General features: G+C 42.6%; 1 protein-coding gene across 3 annotated transcripts in view; it reads left to right on the top strand.

Moving 5' to 3' along the window:
- Positions 1-281: 281 nt before the first annotated feature.
- The window catches only part of TGFBR3 (transforming growth factor, beta receptor III), a 173,802-nt gene continuing 157,359 nt past the window's right edge, over positions 282-16,724 (top strand). For all 3 annotated transcript variants that reach the window (XM_014550038.1, XM_005878957.2, XM_014550039.1), the window contains exon 1: positions 282-478. In XM_014550038.1, the coding sequence (XP_014405524.1) occupies positions 412-478 (67 nt within the window). In that variant the 5' untranslated portion in view covers positions 282-411. The remainder of the gene's footprint in view (positions 479-16,724) is intronic.

Genomic DNA, 16,724 nt, shown 5'->3' with positions numbered 1-16,724 from the left:
CCTTCCCTTCCACTTTCTCTAAAAAAAAAAAAGGAAAACTGTCCTCGGGTGAGGGCTAACAACAACAAAAACATTAGAAAGAAATGTCAAAAGTAAATGTGGTTTTGCAAAAGTATTTTGCTATAAAAACCTTTAGTAAGTAATTATCACCCCCATCTCAGTTTGCTTGAGTGCTGTTTTGGCATCTTTTAAGATAAATTTATCTTAGCCTCTTTAGAAGTTCTTCATTTCACCCTAATCTGTGTTTATGAAAAGGAGTTCCTGCATTAAGTTTTCTTCTTGAAATATGTTTATTTTTACAGACAACTTGACACTTGGAAAGAGGGATTTTAAGGCCACATCTGATTTGCAAAGATTTCAATCTGAAGAACGGCTGGCGGAGGTGACTGAACGGGACACACTTCTGGAGAAATGAAAATGACTCCTCATTATGTGATTGCCATGTTTGCCCTAATGAGTTCCTGTTTAGCTACAGCAGGTAAGATGCATAATCTAAATTGCATTTTTATTATATTCTTTTGGATATATGTTTCCTCACTTTAGGAAAATTTAGGACATGTGACATTTTGCAAAACTTGAGTATTTATGTTCTTCAGGGAAATAAAATATTTGACTCCTATACAGACACGTAGTATATTTCCTGTTACATTTTGAAGGACTGGTGCTAGACATTCTAATGTCAGTGATTCGGATGCCTAACTAACCTTCAGTGTTGAGGTGGGTAGAGAACCAATAAGCTAGGGGTTAATCCCATTTAATTTTATTACATGCATAGGTTACATTTACTTTCTTGTCCTAAATCAGAATTTGAAGAAGGCCTCTTTGTTCTTTTAAAAAAAATATATATTTTTATTAATTTCAGAGTGGAAGGGAGAGGGAGAGAGAAACGTCGGTGATGAGAATCATTGATTGGCTGCCTCCTGCATGCCCTGCACTGGGGATCGAGCCTGCAACCTGGGCATGTGCCCTTGACCGGAATTGAACCCGCGACCCTTCGCAGGTCGACACTCTATCCACTGAGCCAAACCGGCCAGGGCCCTTTTTGTTCTTTATTACAAAATAAATAGATCTTCTAGATGGAGGAGACACACTTGGCATAGGCTACTTAGACGGTATTTAATTTTGTCTATTTCAGATATTTAAATCTTTAACTTTTTAAAAGGTATTGAAATTTACATCAGAGTATGAGATCGGAGATGAGAAGAAACAAATGACGTGGTTGGAACCTTGTTGCTTAAATAAGAATATCAGATCCTCCGTATCAATGTCTTAGTGTTGGCAGTCAGGGTTACTTAACACACTTGAAGCTTAATCTGCTCTGTTTTGTTGTCATTTGCTTTGTGTCTGTTCTATAATGGACTACATAAAATGGTTTTGTTGAACCAGTTCTTGAAACTGGCTGGTCTCAACATGAAACACATTGACTTGACAAATGATTAGCCGCTTGGTTTTGGCTATTGAATTCACATACAGTTGAGATGATAACAATGATAATTACCATTTATTGAGTGTGCACTACAGCCAGGCACTGGGCTAAACAGCTATGGAATATAACAATGAATAGCATATTCTTATTTCATGAGCTCAGTTAATCACAACTCTGAGGTAGGTTTGATTATTTTTCTCCTTTTACAGATGATGAAATGAGATATGGAGAGATTAGATAACTTGCACAGTGTCATGTAGCTGGGAAGTGGAGGAGCCAAGTTTTACATCTATGCTCTTAACCTCTGTGCTATAGTGAAGAAGCCAGACCACCAACTGGGGCTCCAGTAGACTCAGACTAGTAGTCATATACTAGCAGTGGCACAGACTGAGTAAAAGCCAGTTTCCAGAACTTGGTTTATGAGATTGGAAAGCAGGATGTCTTCCTCGTTGCAAATATCTTGAGAGAAAGTTGCTAGTTTTTTTTTTTTAATGGCAGCATGTGAATTTGAACTGCCCTTTCTCTCTGTCAGCGGTTTCATTTTGTCTCATGATTGAAGAGTTATTTGCCTTTTAGCCTGTGCATTAAAACTGATCTTAATTAAAATCTCATTGAAAAGTAGTAGTAGAGAGAGGGAAATGGCTTGATGGAAAATGTGCTGTTTTGATGACAAGATGTATAATCAAACCTAATGGGTTTGAGGCAGAATTTTCTGCTTTCAGTGACACTGGGGACAGATGGGAAAACATAACTGAAGAGGGTACCTCATAGTAAAGTGGTGAGTTTGATGTATTTGATAGTGAATCAGTTTTGCCCAAGACCCTCCTTCCTCTTTCAAGCCATGGTAAATACTTTTTTGAGTTGTATATGCAATCAAAGCTTTGCTGAGGTGTACAGTAAAATTGAAGGTGCAGTGGAATTACAGATTCTGTAACAACATGAGTCAACTGATCAGCAGTACACAAGTAGAGATGCCTTTTGAACAGCCTAAGAATGAAGAAGAGAGAAATGTTCTGTAGATACTGGTACCCAATAGCTTTCTGCATAGGCCTAACATACTTTACAAAATGCTTTTTGGGACATTGTAGATGAGTTGAACATCCAGGAGACAGTAGTAATGATAATAATACTGAATATTTACAGAGTGATTAACTGATTACTGTGTGCCAGGCCCTGTTCAAAGTGTTATCTCAATTTCATTCTCATAGCTGCCTTAGAAAGCGTGGGCACGTTGTTTATCCGCATTTACAGATGAGGAAACTGAAGCGCAGACAGGCGCGGTAACTTCCTCCAGGTCACACATCCAAGTGGCAGATTTAACCATAAACCTACTTAGTCTAGGTCTGTGGATTGAGCCTTTCAGTCTCACTGCTAGAGGGAGTATTCATCAGAAGGGTGTTTGTTGAAAAGGAATGACAATGGGTTTGCTCTGTGCCATCTAGTAAATCAGTGACTGAGTCCCTGCTAAGTGTCAAGTACTAGCCGCTAGATAACACATGTAAGATTCATCCCTTTGTTACATGGCATATAAAATACAACCCTATAGCTAAATGATCCATGTATGATGAATGCTGAGTAAAAGCCACAAGACCTCTGAGGGGTGAGGAGGGGAAGCCCTGCTGGGTTAGAGCAGCTGGGGACGGCTGTGTGGAAACGCTAGGTGTGAGTCTGCTTTGCAGGTCAGGCGGAATCTAAAAAGAGGGAGGCATCAGGTTGACCACACGGGAGCACGTGGCTAGCACAGAACATGGCACTAGGTGCTTGATGCTTTTTAAAGAATGGGCGACCTGGAGAACTGGTGTGGCAATGTAGCAAGAGGTCTGTTTGGAAGGAAGGAGGGGACTAGATTGTATAGGACCTTAAATGTCAGAGTGAGGCTTGTGGATATCATTTTGAGGTTTGGATTCTCTCTTCTTCCATTCCTCGTAGCCAAAGGCAAACGCTGTTAATCTGAGAATTCAAACTGTGGGCTTACAAAGTGAGGCTGAGAACACGGCCTTTTTAGCTTCAAAGACAAGAGTGCCTGGCACATAGGCTGCCATTTACCAAGGGCTTGTTCTCTGCCAGCTCATTTATTTTGTCATTATAAGATAAACTATGAGGTGGGTATCGGTTTTATTATCATTATCTGCATTTTACAGACAAGTAAGATGAGGCTCAACGTGGGTAATAATGTGTATAAAGTCCCAGAGCTGGGACTTGAACCCTGGCAGTTGGCTCTCAAGTCCGGCCCATCAGCCACTCCAGCGCAGCCTCCGTGGAGGAGAACCGGAGCGTGGAATGAGGGAACCTCTGGGTTTGATTGAGGAGCCCCAGTGAGACATCCTGGAACCAAGATTAAACTACCCTTTGGCCTCAGAAGAGACACATGCAAGTCATCAGAACCGAAGGCACACCAAGTAATGGGCCTTCTGTACTTGCATTCTTGCTCCCCTGACATGGCCATGGGGCTCTGTTGCAGGGTTCTTGGCAGCAGAAGGGTGAAGGCTGTAAAAGGCCTCCTTTAGATTCGTGCCCGGGACGGGATGGAGCGCAGCGCGTAAAATGAGCTCAGGTTAGAAGAGGAGGCGGCTGCTTTTCCATCCCTATGGATTGGCCTGGGCTTTTCCTTCTCTGCTTGAGGCTGAGGGTGAAGGAGGCAGGGGGCAGCAAGACACATCCCACGGTCACTGGTTGCTTTGACAACGTTCACACTTTCCTCCCTCCCTTGTTCCTCGGTTATTGCACAGTATTGTGGGGCGGGAGGGCCACACTAGCGAACAGCAGCTGCGTAGGGACCAGAAGGCCTCCTGATTCGAAACTACCTTAGGTTTTGGCACCTTACCTTCGATCCTGTCATCTCTCTTAAGAAAAGTGGGAAGTTTAAAAAATAAATGCTTGCTCTTATGGGTTTAAGACTCACTACGTTTTCACTTTAAAAACTGTTGTGCTACACATCTTTAAAAAATATTAACTGCTGCCTCGGAGGCTTGCCAGAGTTTCATAGGGCTGCGATCCCAGGAACCTTAATAAGGAGAAAAAGAGGCACAGACAGAATTCAGGGAAATTGGTTTGGGTGGAAGGGATGGACTTGTCTCCACTGCACTGGCCTCTTGTGCCAGGTGGAAGGGGTGCCGCTGAGGTGAGCTCTGCAGAAACGGGGTTGGCCTCGGTGCCCGCGGTGTTGATGGATGGCTGTTTCCCTCACTCCACTGTTCCACTGGGTGCAGACGCATCCTTTTGGAGGCTTGCCCACAACGTGCACACACATTTCTATTGAGTGAGCACATGTCTTCTTATCTCTCCTAGATGTACCTGGAATTCCAGGTATAGTCCACAGGAAAATAGAGACGTTTTTAGTTGGAGCTATTTTCCTGCTAAGAAAGCTCTGAACTGTTTGTGTCCATGGGGCAGCAAGTAGAGATGCCAGCTGGCTAATACTTGGTTTAGAAGGGGACAAGCTGGCAGCCTCAGGGGAGGCTAAGCTAATAACAGCACCGACATTCATCACTTTATTGTGCTTCATAGATGTTGCGATTTTTAAAAAATATATTTTTATTGATTTCACAGAGAAAGGGAGAGGGAGAGAGAGAGATAGAAGCATCAATGATGAGAGACTCATCAATTGGCTGCCTCCTGCACGCCCCCTACTGGGGACTGAGCCTGCAACCTGGGCATGTGCCCTGACTGGGAATCGAACCGGTACTTCCTGGTTCATAGGTCGATGTTCAACCACCGAGCCACGCTGGCCGGGCAATGTTGCTTTTTTTTACATATTGAAGGCAAGACCCTCCACCGGCAAAAAGATGACAAGTCGCTCTATTGCGGTGGTCTGGAGCGCAGCCTGTAACATCTCTGAGGTATGCCTGCAATATCATTTTATATTTATAGTTTCCAAAACACTCTTATACCTAGTATTTCATTTTATTCTCATAGCAGTCCCTGGGGTAGGCAGGTATTGTTTTTTTCATTTCTAGAAAGAACATAATGAGACTTAGGGAAAGCAATTTAGAAAGATGGTTCAACTCGCGGTCAAACCAGAACTCAACACACTTCTGCAGACGGGCTGTCCTGACTGACAGGTCTGCTGGCCTTAGCACCTCTGGGAGCAGCACCCACCAGGACCCAGGGGCACCTTACACGTATCGATTCATTGAATCCTCACAGAAACCCAGCGAGGTAGGCATTTATCATTATCACTGTTCTTGTCATTGTTACCACTGCCACCACTCCCACTACTGTTATTAGACTTATTTTACCATTGAGAGACCTGAGGCTTAGAGAAGAAAGATGTAATATATAATGAGAGAAATCAATTTTTTAAAAAGTTGAAGTGGTTATTTATGTACAGTCATAAAACTAGTCACTGGCAGGGTGGAAGCAACTGCGGAGCTCATGCTTTTCCTATTAGGCTCCCCGAAGGAGCTGGCGTTCTTTCTCTTGGACTCGAGATTAACAGCCTGGTTCTGCCATAGTTTCTTCCTTCTGCCAACTGAGTGATCAGAGGCTGCAACTCATAATGGCAGGACGGGTGTGTGTGGGGGGAGTGCGGGTGGGGGCCGCCACCAGGGAATGGAAAGGACAGAGGAGGGACAGGCTTGGAGGTTCAAAGCAAATTCCACAAGGCCTTCTCTTGCCAACCCCTCAATCCCTGGGCACAGCTAGTTGATTTGGTCTGTGATTATTATTGATTTTAGATGGTGATTATAACCACTTTTGTGTTTAATTCCACTTTTGGATGCTCAGGGAAAAGTTACATCAATTGTAATGCCAGCTATCACCACCGTGCCTACTTTCTATTTATTTTAAAGAGCGAAAAACTACATTAAAAAAAAATCCAAAGTAGGCCCTGGTTGGGTAGCTCAGTTGGTTAGAGCCTCGTCCCAATACACCAAGGTTGTGGGTTTGGTCTCTAGTCAGGGCACATACAAGAAGCAACCAAAGAATGAATGCATAAATAAGTGGAACAACAAATCGATGTTTCTCTCTCTCTGTCTAATTCTGTCTTTGTCACTATCTCTATCTCTTCTTCTCTCAAACCAATAAATTAAAAAACAAAAAACAAGCCCAGAGTAGATAGAGTGGCCTGCATTTTAAGTCGTGTTTTCCTTGGGAACACCCAAGCATGATGAAATCCCTTCCCGTTTATGCTTTTGCACAGAAACAGTAAACACACGCACACACACACCACACCACAGCGCACCACAGCACACCACACACAGAGTTGGGGCAGTTAGCACTAGTCAAGAAAAAGATCAGTTTATTTCTCAAAGATTCCCTTACCCTGGATGCGTGTACCCGCGCAAGTATAATAATATATCTAATTAAACGCCCCCCCCCTTTTTTTCATTTGCAGAGAGTTTACTAACATATAGCTGGGTAACCAGATGTGCATATAGTGTAAGAAAGATACTTACCAAGAACGTAAGATACATATATTTGCTTTCAGACAAATCAGCAGGTTTCTCTCTCCTTTGTGTCCTTATCCTACTGTATAATTGCCAACCTGCTTTCTAGATTCCTGGTTTAATTCATGACACCAATATTGGTCTCTGTTATAAATACTGATCAATATTTTCATCAGGACAGAGCTGTATGTGCCCACACAGCTGTTTAATTGCTCAGAGCTTATATCTTCACACATTGTATAGATAGAAAATTAGGCTTTTTTACAGCTAGTTTGCTTTGATAACTAATTCCTTATACTCTGAGGTCACCTTGAATCATTGCTAGAGCTCCGAGCTCCTGGCGCTGGTGTTTGGAAGTGTTGCAGGAGCCGGGAGTGTCCTGGAAAGTGTTCCAACGTGAGGCCCTCCCTCAGGCCTGCCCTGCACGTGGGCATCGGGGCATCGAGGGGCTTCCCCTGGGAGGCCGGCCCGGCCTGCTCTGCAGCCATGCGAGCCACTGCCTTTCCTTTAAAACCTCCTCTGCCAGAGTGGCCTGGGAAAGATTTACCCTGAAGTCCAATATAGTTACATGTTTGTTCTCTGAGAGGAGACTGTAGATCAGGTGGAATTCTAGAGGGCTAAACAATGCACTGCTCTCAGAGTGTCCCTTCCAAGGAGGAGGCAGCAGGTGCTCCGAGGACCGAGGCCCAGCTACTCTCCTGCCCTATCCTGCCAACTCTTAGAAATCTTAAAAAAAAAAAAAAAAAAGCCTAGAGTGGAATGCAGAAAATCTTACTGCTTTCAAAGGGAAATGTTGATTTTTTTTTTCCCCCTTAAAGTTATTCTCTCTGTTGTCAATGAAGGGACCTGTATAGTAATAAGTGGTAGTCACGGCAAAAGGAAAAAATTCTAATAAAACTGCTTTAGGTTCTTTGTGTTGCTTTGCTTTATTCTCATGTGCCTGGATAACAGTCCTGGCCTAGACATAGACTAGAGCCGTCAGGAGAATCACCTCCCTCCTTCCCTCCCTCCCTCCCTCCTTCCCTCCTGTCTCAACCTAAAAGATGCTCAGGTAGCAGAGGCCTCAGGGGAGAGCAGAGCATCAGCTCCAGGAGGTGGCCCTGCTCTGTCATTTCCATTGGTGATGCCACCAACTGCTGCAGCACTTTGCTGCGACCATCTTTTCCGGTGGGACGCCTCTGTGCGTGCCAACGTTATTGTTTCATTGCTGCATGTGAAGCAGAATGCCAATCAGCTCCTATCCTCCCCTTTCTTACAGCGGTTCTCAACCTGTGGGTCGCGACCCCTTTGGCGGTCGAACGACCCTTTCACAGGGGTCGCCTAAGACCATCCTTCATATCAGATATTTACATTACGATTCATAACAGTAGCAACATTACAGTTATGAAGTAGCAACGAAAATAATTTTATGGTTGGGTCACAATATGAGGAACTGTATTTAAAGGGCCAGAAGGTTGAGAACCACTGAGTTAAAGAAAAGAACCATTTATCATTTCACCATTTCTTTCAACTTTTAAATAGCTGCTGTTTAGATGAGGACCTGTAGTCTGGTCAGCAAACTTGGAGAGCCTCCCAAGTCTGGTGCTTTGTTAGCTTCTGAGGCACAGTACGGGAGACTTTGGAGTTAGTGCAAACAATGAGTTTTCCACTTTCTATAACATGGTTACGTCTCCTAAAGTGGTAATCGATTGGTTTATTCAACAGGCACCTATTGAGTATTCTAGACACTATCCTCCCCGCCCCTCCCAGTGTTGGAGATAAAGCATTGATCAAAGCAGACAACAATCCTTGTCTTCATGAAGTTTACATGTTAGTGGGGAGAAACAGACCAGAAACAAACAAAAATTATGGAAATGTTACCAGGTTCAATGGAGAAAAAGCGAAGGGGCTAGGGATTATTAGTGGGGGAGTACGCCGTGGAAAGTGAGGTGCTTAGGGACATCCTCAAGTGGGAAGATGCTTATAGCAGGTTTGAGCAAAGCTCGGAAGGAGGTGAGGTGAGTAGGGATCTGGGGGAATGAGCATCTCAGGCAGAAGGAAACGTGCAAAGGTCCTTAGGTGACAGTTTACCTGAAGTGCTCAAGGGACAGTCGGTAGGCCCAGTGGCTGCTGGTGCGGAGGGTCAGAGTTAATTGGGGATGCGTGTGTGGGGCTGCGCAAAGCCTCGTAGACATTGGGAGGTTTTGACTCTGATATGGAGCCACTGGAGGGGTTGAGCAGTGGAACGATATGATCTGAAGGATTTTTTTTTTAAATATATTTTATTGATTTTTTTACAGTGAGGAAGGGAGAGGGATAGAGAGTTAGAAGCATCCATGAGAGAGAAACATGGATCAGCTGCCTCCTGCACACCCCCTACTGGGGATGTGCCCGCAACCAAGGTACATGCCCTTGACCGGAATCGAACCTGGGACTCTTCAGTCCACAGGCCGACGCTCTAGCCACTGAGCCAAACTGGTCAGGGCCTGAAGGATGTTTTACGAGGATCACTCTGGCCGCTGTGTTGAGAATAGACTGCTGGGTGAGGGTGCATTTGGGGATACTGGTTTGTGGTTATTGTAATAATTGAGGCAAGATTATGGTGACCAGGAGCAGAAATTAGAAGGAAGGACCTATGGGAGGGATATAGTTATGAAATTAATAATGATTTTTAAATTTTCTTCCAATTTGCTCATTTTGGGGAGGGAAGATGATAAAGGCATATCAGTGGAACACTATGTCATAACCTAATAGTAAAGATAAGTACTTCTACGTAACAGTAAAAGCTGTATCTTGAAACACAGAACAATCCCCTAAAACATTTAAAGAAAAACTCTTTGCATTGTGAATGACTGTTCTTGAAAAATCATTGTCTTAAAAGCCTGGGCCCTCTTTACGCCTCATTCTCCTGATTTTGGTCTCATTCTTGTCATTCCCCAGGTGGCCTGTTTTACAGGGTAATGGATTTTGAGGTTCTTACCACCTTTGGCAAAGGTACTTCCCATAGACAAACTAGAGTTTCCGAGAAATACAGTTGCATCTAAGTTTCTGTAGTATATAAATGTATTGTTTATAAACTCATTTTTAGTAATTAAACTACATATTAAGTATGAGCAAGGAGCTTGATACATATAGTACATTTTTTTCTGTAAAGAAAATAATCACTTTAAAATGTTTTATAATATGGATATTCATATTGGTTTTGCCTGAGGGTGAGGTATACCCACCTTACTTTTGGAATTGGAAGCTATAAGCAGACATTGGACCAGTGCTTTCTAAAGTTTAATGTGCATACGAATATTGGGGATCTTGTTAACATGCAGATTCTGTTCAGTAGGCCTCAATGGGACACAGATTGTACATTTTTTGTTCTTGTTGTTAATCCTCACCTGAGGATATTTTCCCATTGATTTTTAGAGAGACTGGAAGAGAGGGGGAGAGACAGAGAGAGAGAAACATCAATGTGAGACACATCGATTGGTTGCTTCCCACAAGCACCCTGACCGGGCCTGGGGATGGAGCCTACAACCAAGGTTGTGCCCTTGACCAGAATCAAACCAGCGACCCTTCAGTCCACCAGCTGACGCTCTATCCACTGAGCCAAACTGGCTAGGGCAGACTGTATATTTTTTAACAGGCCCGTCTGATGTTGATGCTGCAGGTCTGAGGACCATGTTTGACAGCGTAGATCAGTCTTTTTTCTTAATGCACAAATTGTAACACAGACCCGGCAAACACCCAGAAAATTCTTACTGTCATAATTTAATACTCTTAAGTATTAAATTAAGGGAGCTTGGCTTTAGCATGCCTTTGAATGGCTATCTTGAAAACCTTCCAGTCAGAGGGATCCATGTGTTGATGAGGAACTTGGTTTGAGGGAGTGAGTTCCACAGATGCTTTTAGCTCTCCAGCGGTAAGTGTGGCACACCTGCAGAAACCAGGCGTGTCTTTATTATTTACTAGCTGGGGCTACACCTTGGCGTAATCATCACAGTTGTTAAGGAAGGAATTCTCCCCTAGTTCTTTCTTTTATGTGCCTTTTGCCTTTTCCCATCTCTTTTTATATGTTTTTTTAAAAATTGATTTTAGAGAGAGGAAAGGAGAAAGAGAGAGAGAAGAGAGAAGAGAAGAGAGAGAGAGAGAGAGAGAGAGAGAGAGAGATGAGAGAGAAAGAGATGAGAGAGTCAGTTGCCTCCCATACATACCCCGACTGGGGATCTAACCCACAACCTGAATATATATACTTTGACTAGGAATCTAACCCACAACCTTTTGGTGTATGGGACAATGTTCCAACCAACCGAGCCACACCGGCCAGGGCTGCCTGTTCTCATTTCTTGCCTTGAGACTTAGTAGACCGAGGTAGGGGACTTGTGTTGGTTTAGTGAGCATGAGGACGTTGGTACATGCAGCTGTGGCTGAGGAGACTAGGTAATGAGGGGTGGTACCAGCTGACTGGGTAAAAGTGAGGTAGGTTAACAAGGGTGTTATAAAACAGTAATGTTAAGTGAGGCACAACTCTTTTCTGCTGGAGCTGTTCTAGTTTGTAACTCTGGCTTCCCCACTGATCCCTACTTTGTTCTTATAATCAGACTCCAGGCTAGAACTTAAAAAAAAATTTTTTTTCAGAAGGGAAAAATATTCCCTCAGTTGTTATTAATATTTATTAAATACCCTGACACAATATTTATTAAAAATTGAAATAAGACACTGAGAAGATTTAACCCCTGGGCCTGCAAAATTGTCTTTTAACATAACACTTATTTATTTGTTTTGCCACTGAGTAGTGTATAAGGTTTTCTGGTTTGCTTTCTCAGACCTCATCACTGGCATGGGGGGTGCTGAGGAGGGGCAGTGAGCAACCTAAGTGCCGCCCTGGAGTTTGCCACAAGCCCCAGGTGGTGGTGGTTCTGTTTTTGAAATTGCACCAGAAAAGTCCAGAGGAATGCAACAACATTTTTACTTCTTGCCCCCTGCTAGCTTTTGCCTAGGCCTCCTAAAGATGTGTTTATCTTGCTAGCCATGCATGTGGAGCGGTTTGGAATTCTGTGTGGCATTAGATAGTGAAAAAAATAGAAAGATTTCCCACATGACTGAGGTTATGGGAGTGGGAAATCTTAGATTATGCAGGACTCTGAAAGAAGGGAATTTGGGGATGAGATTCATTTTAATATTTAGTTTTTAAAAACAACTATACATTAAAAAATATTTTTTAAACCAATCTCTTTGGGGATGGAAATATGGACTCGAAGCAATACCAAACTTTTAAGTATTAAATTAAGAATTTCTACTCGTTAGAAGAAAAAAAATGTCTTCAGGGTGAACGAATAGTTTCAATCGCAAGAGCCTGATAATTATATAATTTGAGAGCAGGGTCTGGCATATTGTGGAGGACCTGACCCAGCAGCCCCCCATCCTCCTCACCCGGGTGGCCCGCAGGGATGGCTTCACGGTCACCCGCCGGGGCTCCGCCTGGCCCTCTCGGGTGCCCGGGGAGTCTGTACTCTTTGCCACGGTTTGCCACGTTTAATTAGCTCTGGAAATATGCTATCAAAGGCTGTCTGGCAGTGTTTCATTAATGGTACCCGATGTATTCAAAAGCTCTAATTAATTGTTTTAGATTATTTGCAAAACCCGTGCTGAAAAACCTAATGCCTGTAGGAGAAAGTTGGCAGAGCGGCTGTTCAGAGATTAGCCCGGACATTACGGGCTCAATTGCCTTTTGGAGTTGAGCCAAGAGGGGGGTTGTTTTTCCTTTTGGAGAAGTGCTTGTGGCCATTCTGCTCCCTAAATTTCCAGTTTACTGCTCCAGGCTCTTGGCTCATGGAGCTTATGTGGCCTTGCAGAGCTGGGGCATCTTCTGGTTTTGTTTTTTTGTTTTGTGAGAGAAACACAACTACTTAACATTCATTAACTAAATAAATACTCCCCAAGGGCCTCTTCTTAGAGAGAGGGAAGGCAGCCCTAGTTTGTTATGAAACAATTCAGGTTTTAAGTGTTAAATGTTCGAAGGCACCAGGAACAGGCCTTAAAGTGTTTTTTTTCTTCTTCTTCTTTAAATAAAACAAGTCAGATTCCTCATTTCCTCTGTTTAGCTGGCCCAGGGCAGCAAAATACTACTGCATTTGGAAAACAGGATTCAGAATATCTCAATTTGAAGTCCAGTGCATGCCAGTTTAAGTTCAGGGTATACTGTAGGTATGGAGAGGGGAATATATTTGCGTCATTTTGCTACATTTGTAATACCTTACAGAATAATAATGCCTAGAGTTAGCTTAGCCTGCTGAATTGTAGAAAAATAATAAAGTTGCTACCCCTTAAAGATGGAAGCAAGCCTGGCCAGGCATGGCTTAGTGGTTGAGCGTCGACCTATGAACCAGAAGGTCAAGGTTCGATTCCTGGTCAGGACACATGCCCGGGTTGCGGGCTCGATTCCCAGTAGGAGGCATGCAGGAGACAGCCAATCAATGATTCTCTCTCATCATTGATGTTTCTATCTCTCTCTCCCTCTTCCTTCCTCTCTGAAATCAATAAAAATGTATTAAAAAACAAAAGATGGAAGTGATTTGAGGCTTGTTGAGCCAAATGCCAGTTCTGGCGACTCTGGGAGCAGATACAGATAAAAGTAGAGAACAGTATTCTAGACTCACCTCAGAGCCAATCGAGTGTTATATAAGGGAGCTGTTTTCTAATTAGTATTTAGCTCGGATTTCCATCCAGAAATCTTCCAAACCTGGGCCTGGCCCTGCCTCCTACTGGCAGGCCTCAGTCTTTTCCCGTCCTTCTGAGCTGGAGCAGCCCATGAGTAAGTAGTTACGTACAAACCCCAGGGCCAATTTGTACCTTATTAACATGATTCAGGAGAAAAGAATTCTAATGAAAAATTTCAGAGGACTGTGTTGAGCTATTTCATTATATTGTCAGATCTTCCTGAACTCAAGGAAGGCCCAACAAAGTCTATTTCTTCTGTTTATTACTCAACTTGGAATCAGTTGGAAAAAGCCTGCGTGAAAAACCTCAGGAGAGTATGTGCTGGTTGAGGAGTTTATTCCTAAGTGCACAGTGGCCTCTGTTCACTCTGCGTGAGGCTGGCTATCCTGATTCCCTGGGCAGCCTGCCTCCTCCTAACCAGCAGGTCTGGAGTGGTAACTTTGGACGATTAACCCTTTCTGCAGACGGTCCCCAGGAAACTTGATGGAGTGGATAGGTGTGCTGATCTAAGAGCTGTGAGGGACCAAGAAGATATTTTTACAGTTAGGAATAAAGTCTTTGTTCCAATAAATAACTATGATTTTTTTCACTGCTTTATTTTATTCAGTCTTATTACTCTTTTATTTTAGACAGTAATTTTGTGCTATAGTGTCAAGTACTTACTGGCATGTCCCAGTGTTCCAATAAATAGTTAAATTAATGACTTTAAAGAGTGATTTCCTTAAAAAATGTAAAACAAAATTAAGGGTTACCCTAAAACAACCATGGTTACTTACATTAAATATATTTGAGTGGGAGAGAGAGGGGTTAGGCTTGCCATTGATAGAATGAAAAGTGTACAGAATCTGTAGTGTGCCATATTTCTTTTGTTATCCATGAACATAGTATACCTCCATTTATTTTGGTTTTCTTTCAGCACTGCTTTTGTAGTTTTCTGTAGTTGTTTTGAAGACTATGGAATGTCCAGGTATTCATCATGCCTGTCTATTTTATTAGAATTAGGTTTGAGAGTATCTAGTTTAGAGTTAAAATTCTCTATCCTTCAAACTACTCTTTATTAATAATAATGAAAACTAATACTCCCTCTGACCATCTGGAGGGTGAGCTCAGTCACAAATAATTAAGGCGACTTTCTAAAGTGAGTTATTGGCCTGGCTGGGTTTGCTCTAAGTTGTAGGAAGTCAGAGCTCAGTGTGAAATATTTTCTTTAGCTGAGGCTCAAACTGGTGCTGCTGAGCACAGGGTATCCGTGGCATTTCTTCCTTTACACTGAAGTTCAGAGTTAGGGGCAGTGTCAGAAACCAAAGATTGTAAGTTGTGCCCATTTTACTCAGTTTTTAAAATTGGAAAGTCTGTTATTCAGGCCTATTGTTGGTGCAAAAATAGGTCTGATCCTGAAATACAATTGTTGACTCTACCAATAAGACAGACTCTATCAATGCCCGGTTCCTTTATTTTCTATACGTTCTGCTCAGCGTGGTGCACTGGTAAGTACCAGAGTGGTACAATGGGACTGATGAAGTTGGGAGGAGGTTGCGAATAAAAAGCTCTCTTCTTATTCTCTTGTTTTGAAGATTTGAATTTGAGTCCCATGTTTATGATCTTCAGAGCTTCTGTTACCTTATCTATAAAATACTGCTAAAAATACGTATTCTGTTGGTTGTTGAAAGAACAAAATACATGTAAAGCAGCCAGCAGTTGATGGCACATAGTGGGTTTTCAAAAAGTTAACCATTATTTAGAGATCCACACAATTTAGGGAAAAAACAACAACAGCTAGAACAAATTTATGATGGGCAGAATGAGTTTGCTGTTTAGCTGTGTGCTTTCAACAGAGAAAAGCCAGGTCAGGGCATTTCTTTGGGAAATGACTATTTTCTGTTAGCTGAGCAAGGGCTCAGGTGGCTTTGAGATGAGCAATAGCTGAAGGGTTAAGTCTAGAGCCAGATAACTTGACCTTTAGCTGGAAATTGTAAGATAAGCAAGACATATGTAGTGGCTCTGAGGATTGGGGCTCGGGGAGACAGGAAAACCCAGAAACAAGGGAGACCACCTATCGGTAATTTTCCTCATCTGTATGGTACCTTTGAGCTCAGTTCCACCCGACCATCCTATTTAAATTTGTAATCCCTCTCAATCCTTGGTATTCCCATTCCTTTCTTTAAGAAAAAATATTTTTATTGCTTTCAGAGAGGAAGGGAGAGGAAGAGAGAGATAGAAACATCAATGATGAGAGAGACTCATTGATTGGCTGCCTTCTGCATGCCACCCCCCCCCCATCCCACTGGGGATTGAACCCACAACCCCGGCATGTGCCCTTGACTGGAATTGAACCCGGACCTTTCAGTCCACAGGCTGACGCTCTATCCACTGAGCCAAATTAGCTAGGGCCCCATTCGTTTTTATCTTGATCTATTTTTTGTCCTCTGAGCACTCATCACCTTAAAACATGTTTACAATTTACTTATTATACTTATTATTCATCTCCCCCACTAACATGTAAGTTCCATGAAAAGATAAGTCAGTTTGCGCTGGTGCAGCTTTTTCCACCAATAGTTCATCTCCCCCACTAACATGTAAGTTCCATGAAAAGGTAAGTCAGTTTGCGCTGGTGCAGCTTTGTCCACCAATAGGGTATCCCTCCCAAATGTATACACAGACTTTGAATAATTTTAAAGGCAGTGTTTATTAAAATATACTTTCAAAATTGAGCTATCAACTGTTAAAACATGCATATATTTTTTGGGGGACACCCTGTATATAAAAATTCTCAAGTAGGGGAGTTTCCACATCTTCTTTGTCCCTCTTTGAATGTGTCCTTTGAGGTAGAGGGTGGGGCCAGTTGACTGATAAATCCCCAGTCCATAGCACATAGTGGGTGCTTACTATTTATTGATAAATCAATTATAACGCTGTCTCATTTATAAAGTACAAGAAAGAGAAACACTTGGCTTAAATAAGAAAATTGAATGTTAATGTACTCAGTGTTGGGGGAAAGAGGCAGTGTTGGGATGAGGGCTACCCCATAAAGACTGGGTGAGGGGTCACTGTCTTTTCAGATTCTTAGATAAAACCGCCTGTGATGGTTGATTTAAAGACAGGTAATGGACCTATCACTCAATTGTTATGAGTCTTTGACAACAAGCTATTGCTTCTTGGAAAACATTATATGAAGTTTAGCATAATACTTTCTTTTAGTACTTTATAAGTTGGCTAAAGTA

This window comes from Myotis brandtii, unplaced genomic scaffold (genome assembly GCF_000412655.1).
Source record: "Myotis brandtii unplaced genomic scaffold, ASM41265v1 scaffold58, whole genome shotgun sequence".
Classification (NCBI taxonomy): domain Eukaryota; kingdom Metazoa; phylum Chordata; class Mammalia; order Chiroptera; family Vespertilionidae; genus Myotis; species Myotis brandtii.
Note: the sequence above shows the minus strand (reverse complement) of the source record. Positions and strands in the feature narration are given on the sequence as shown.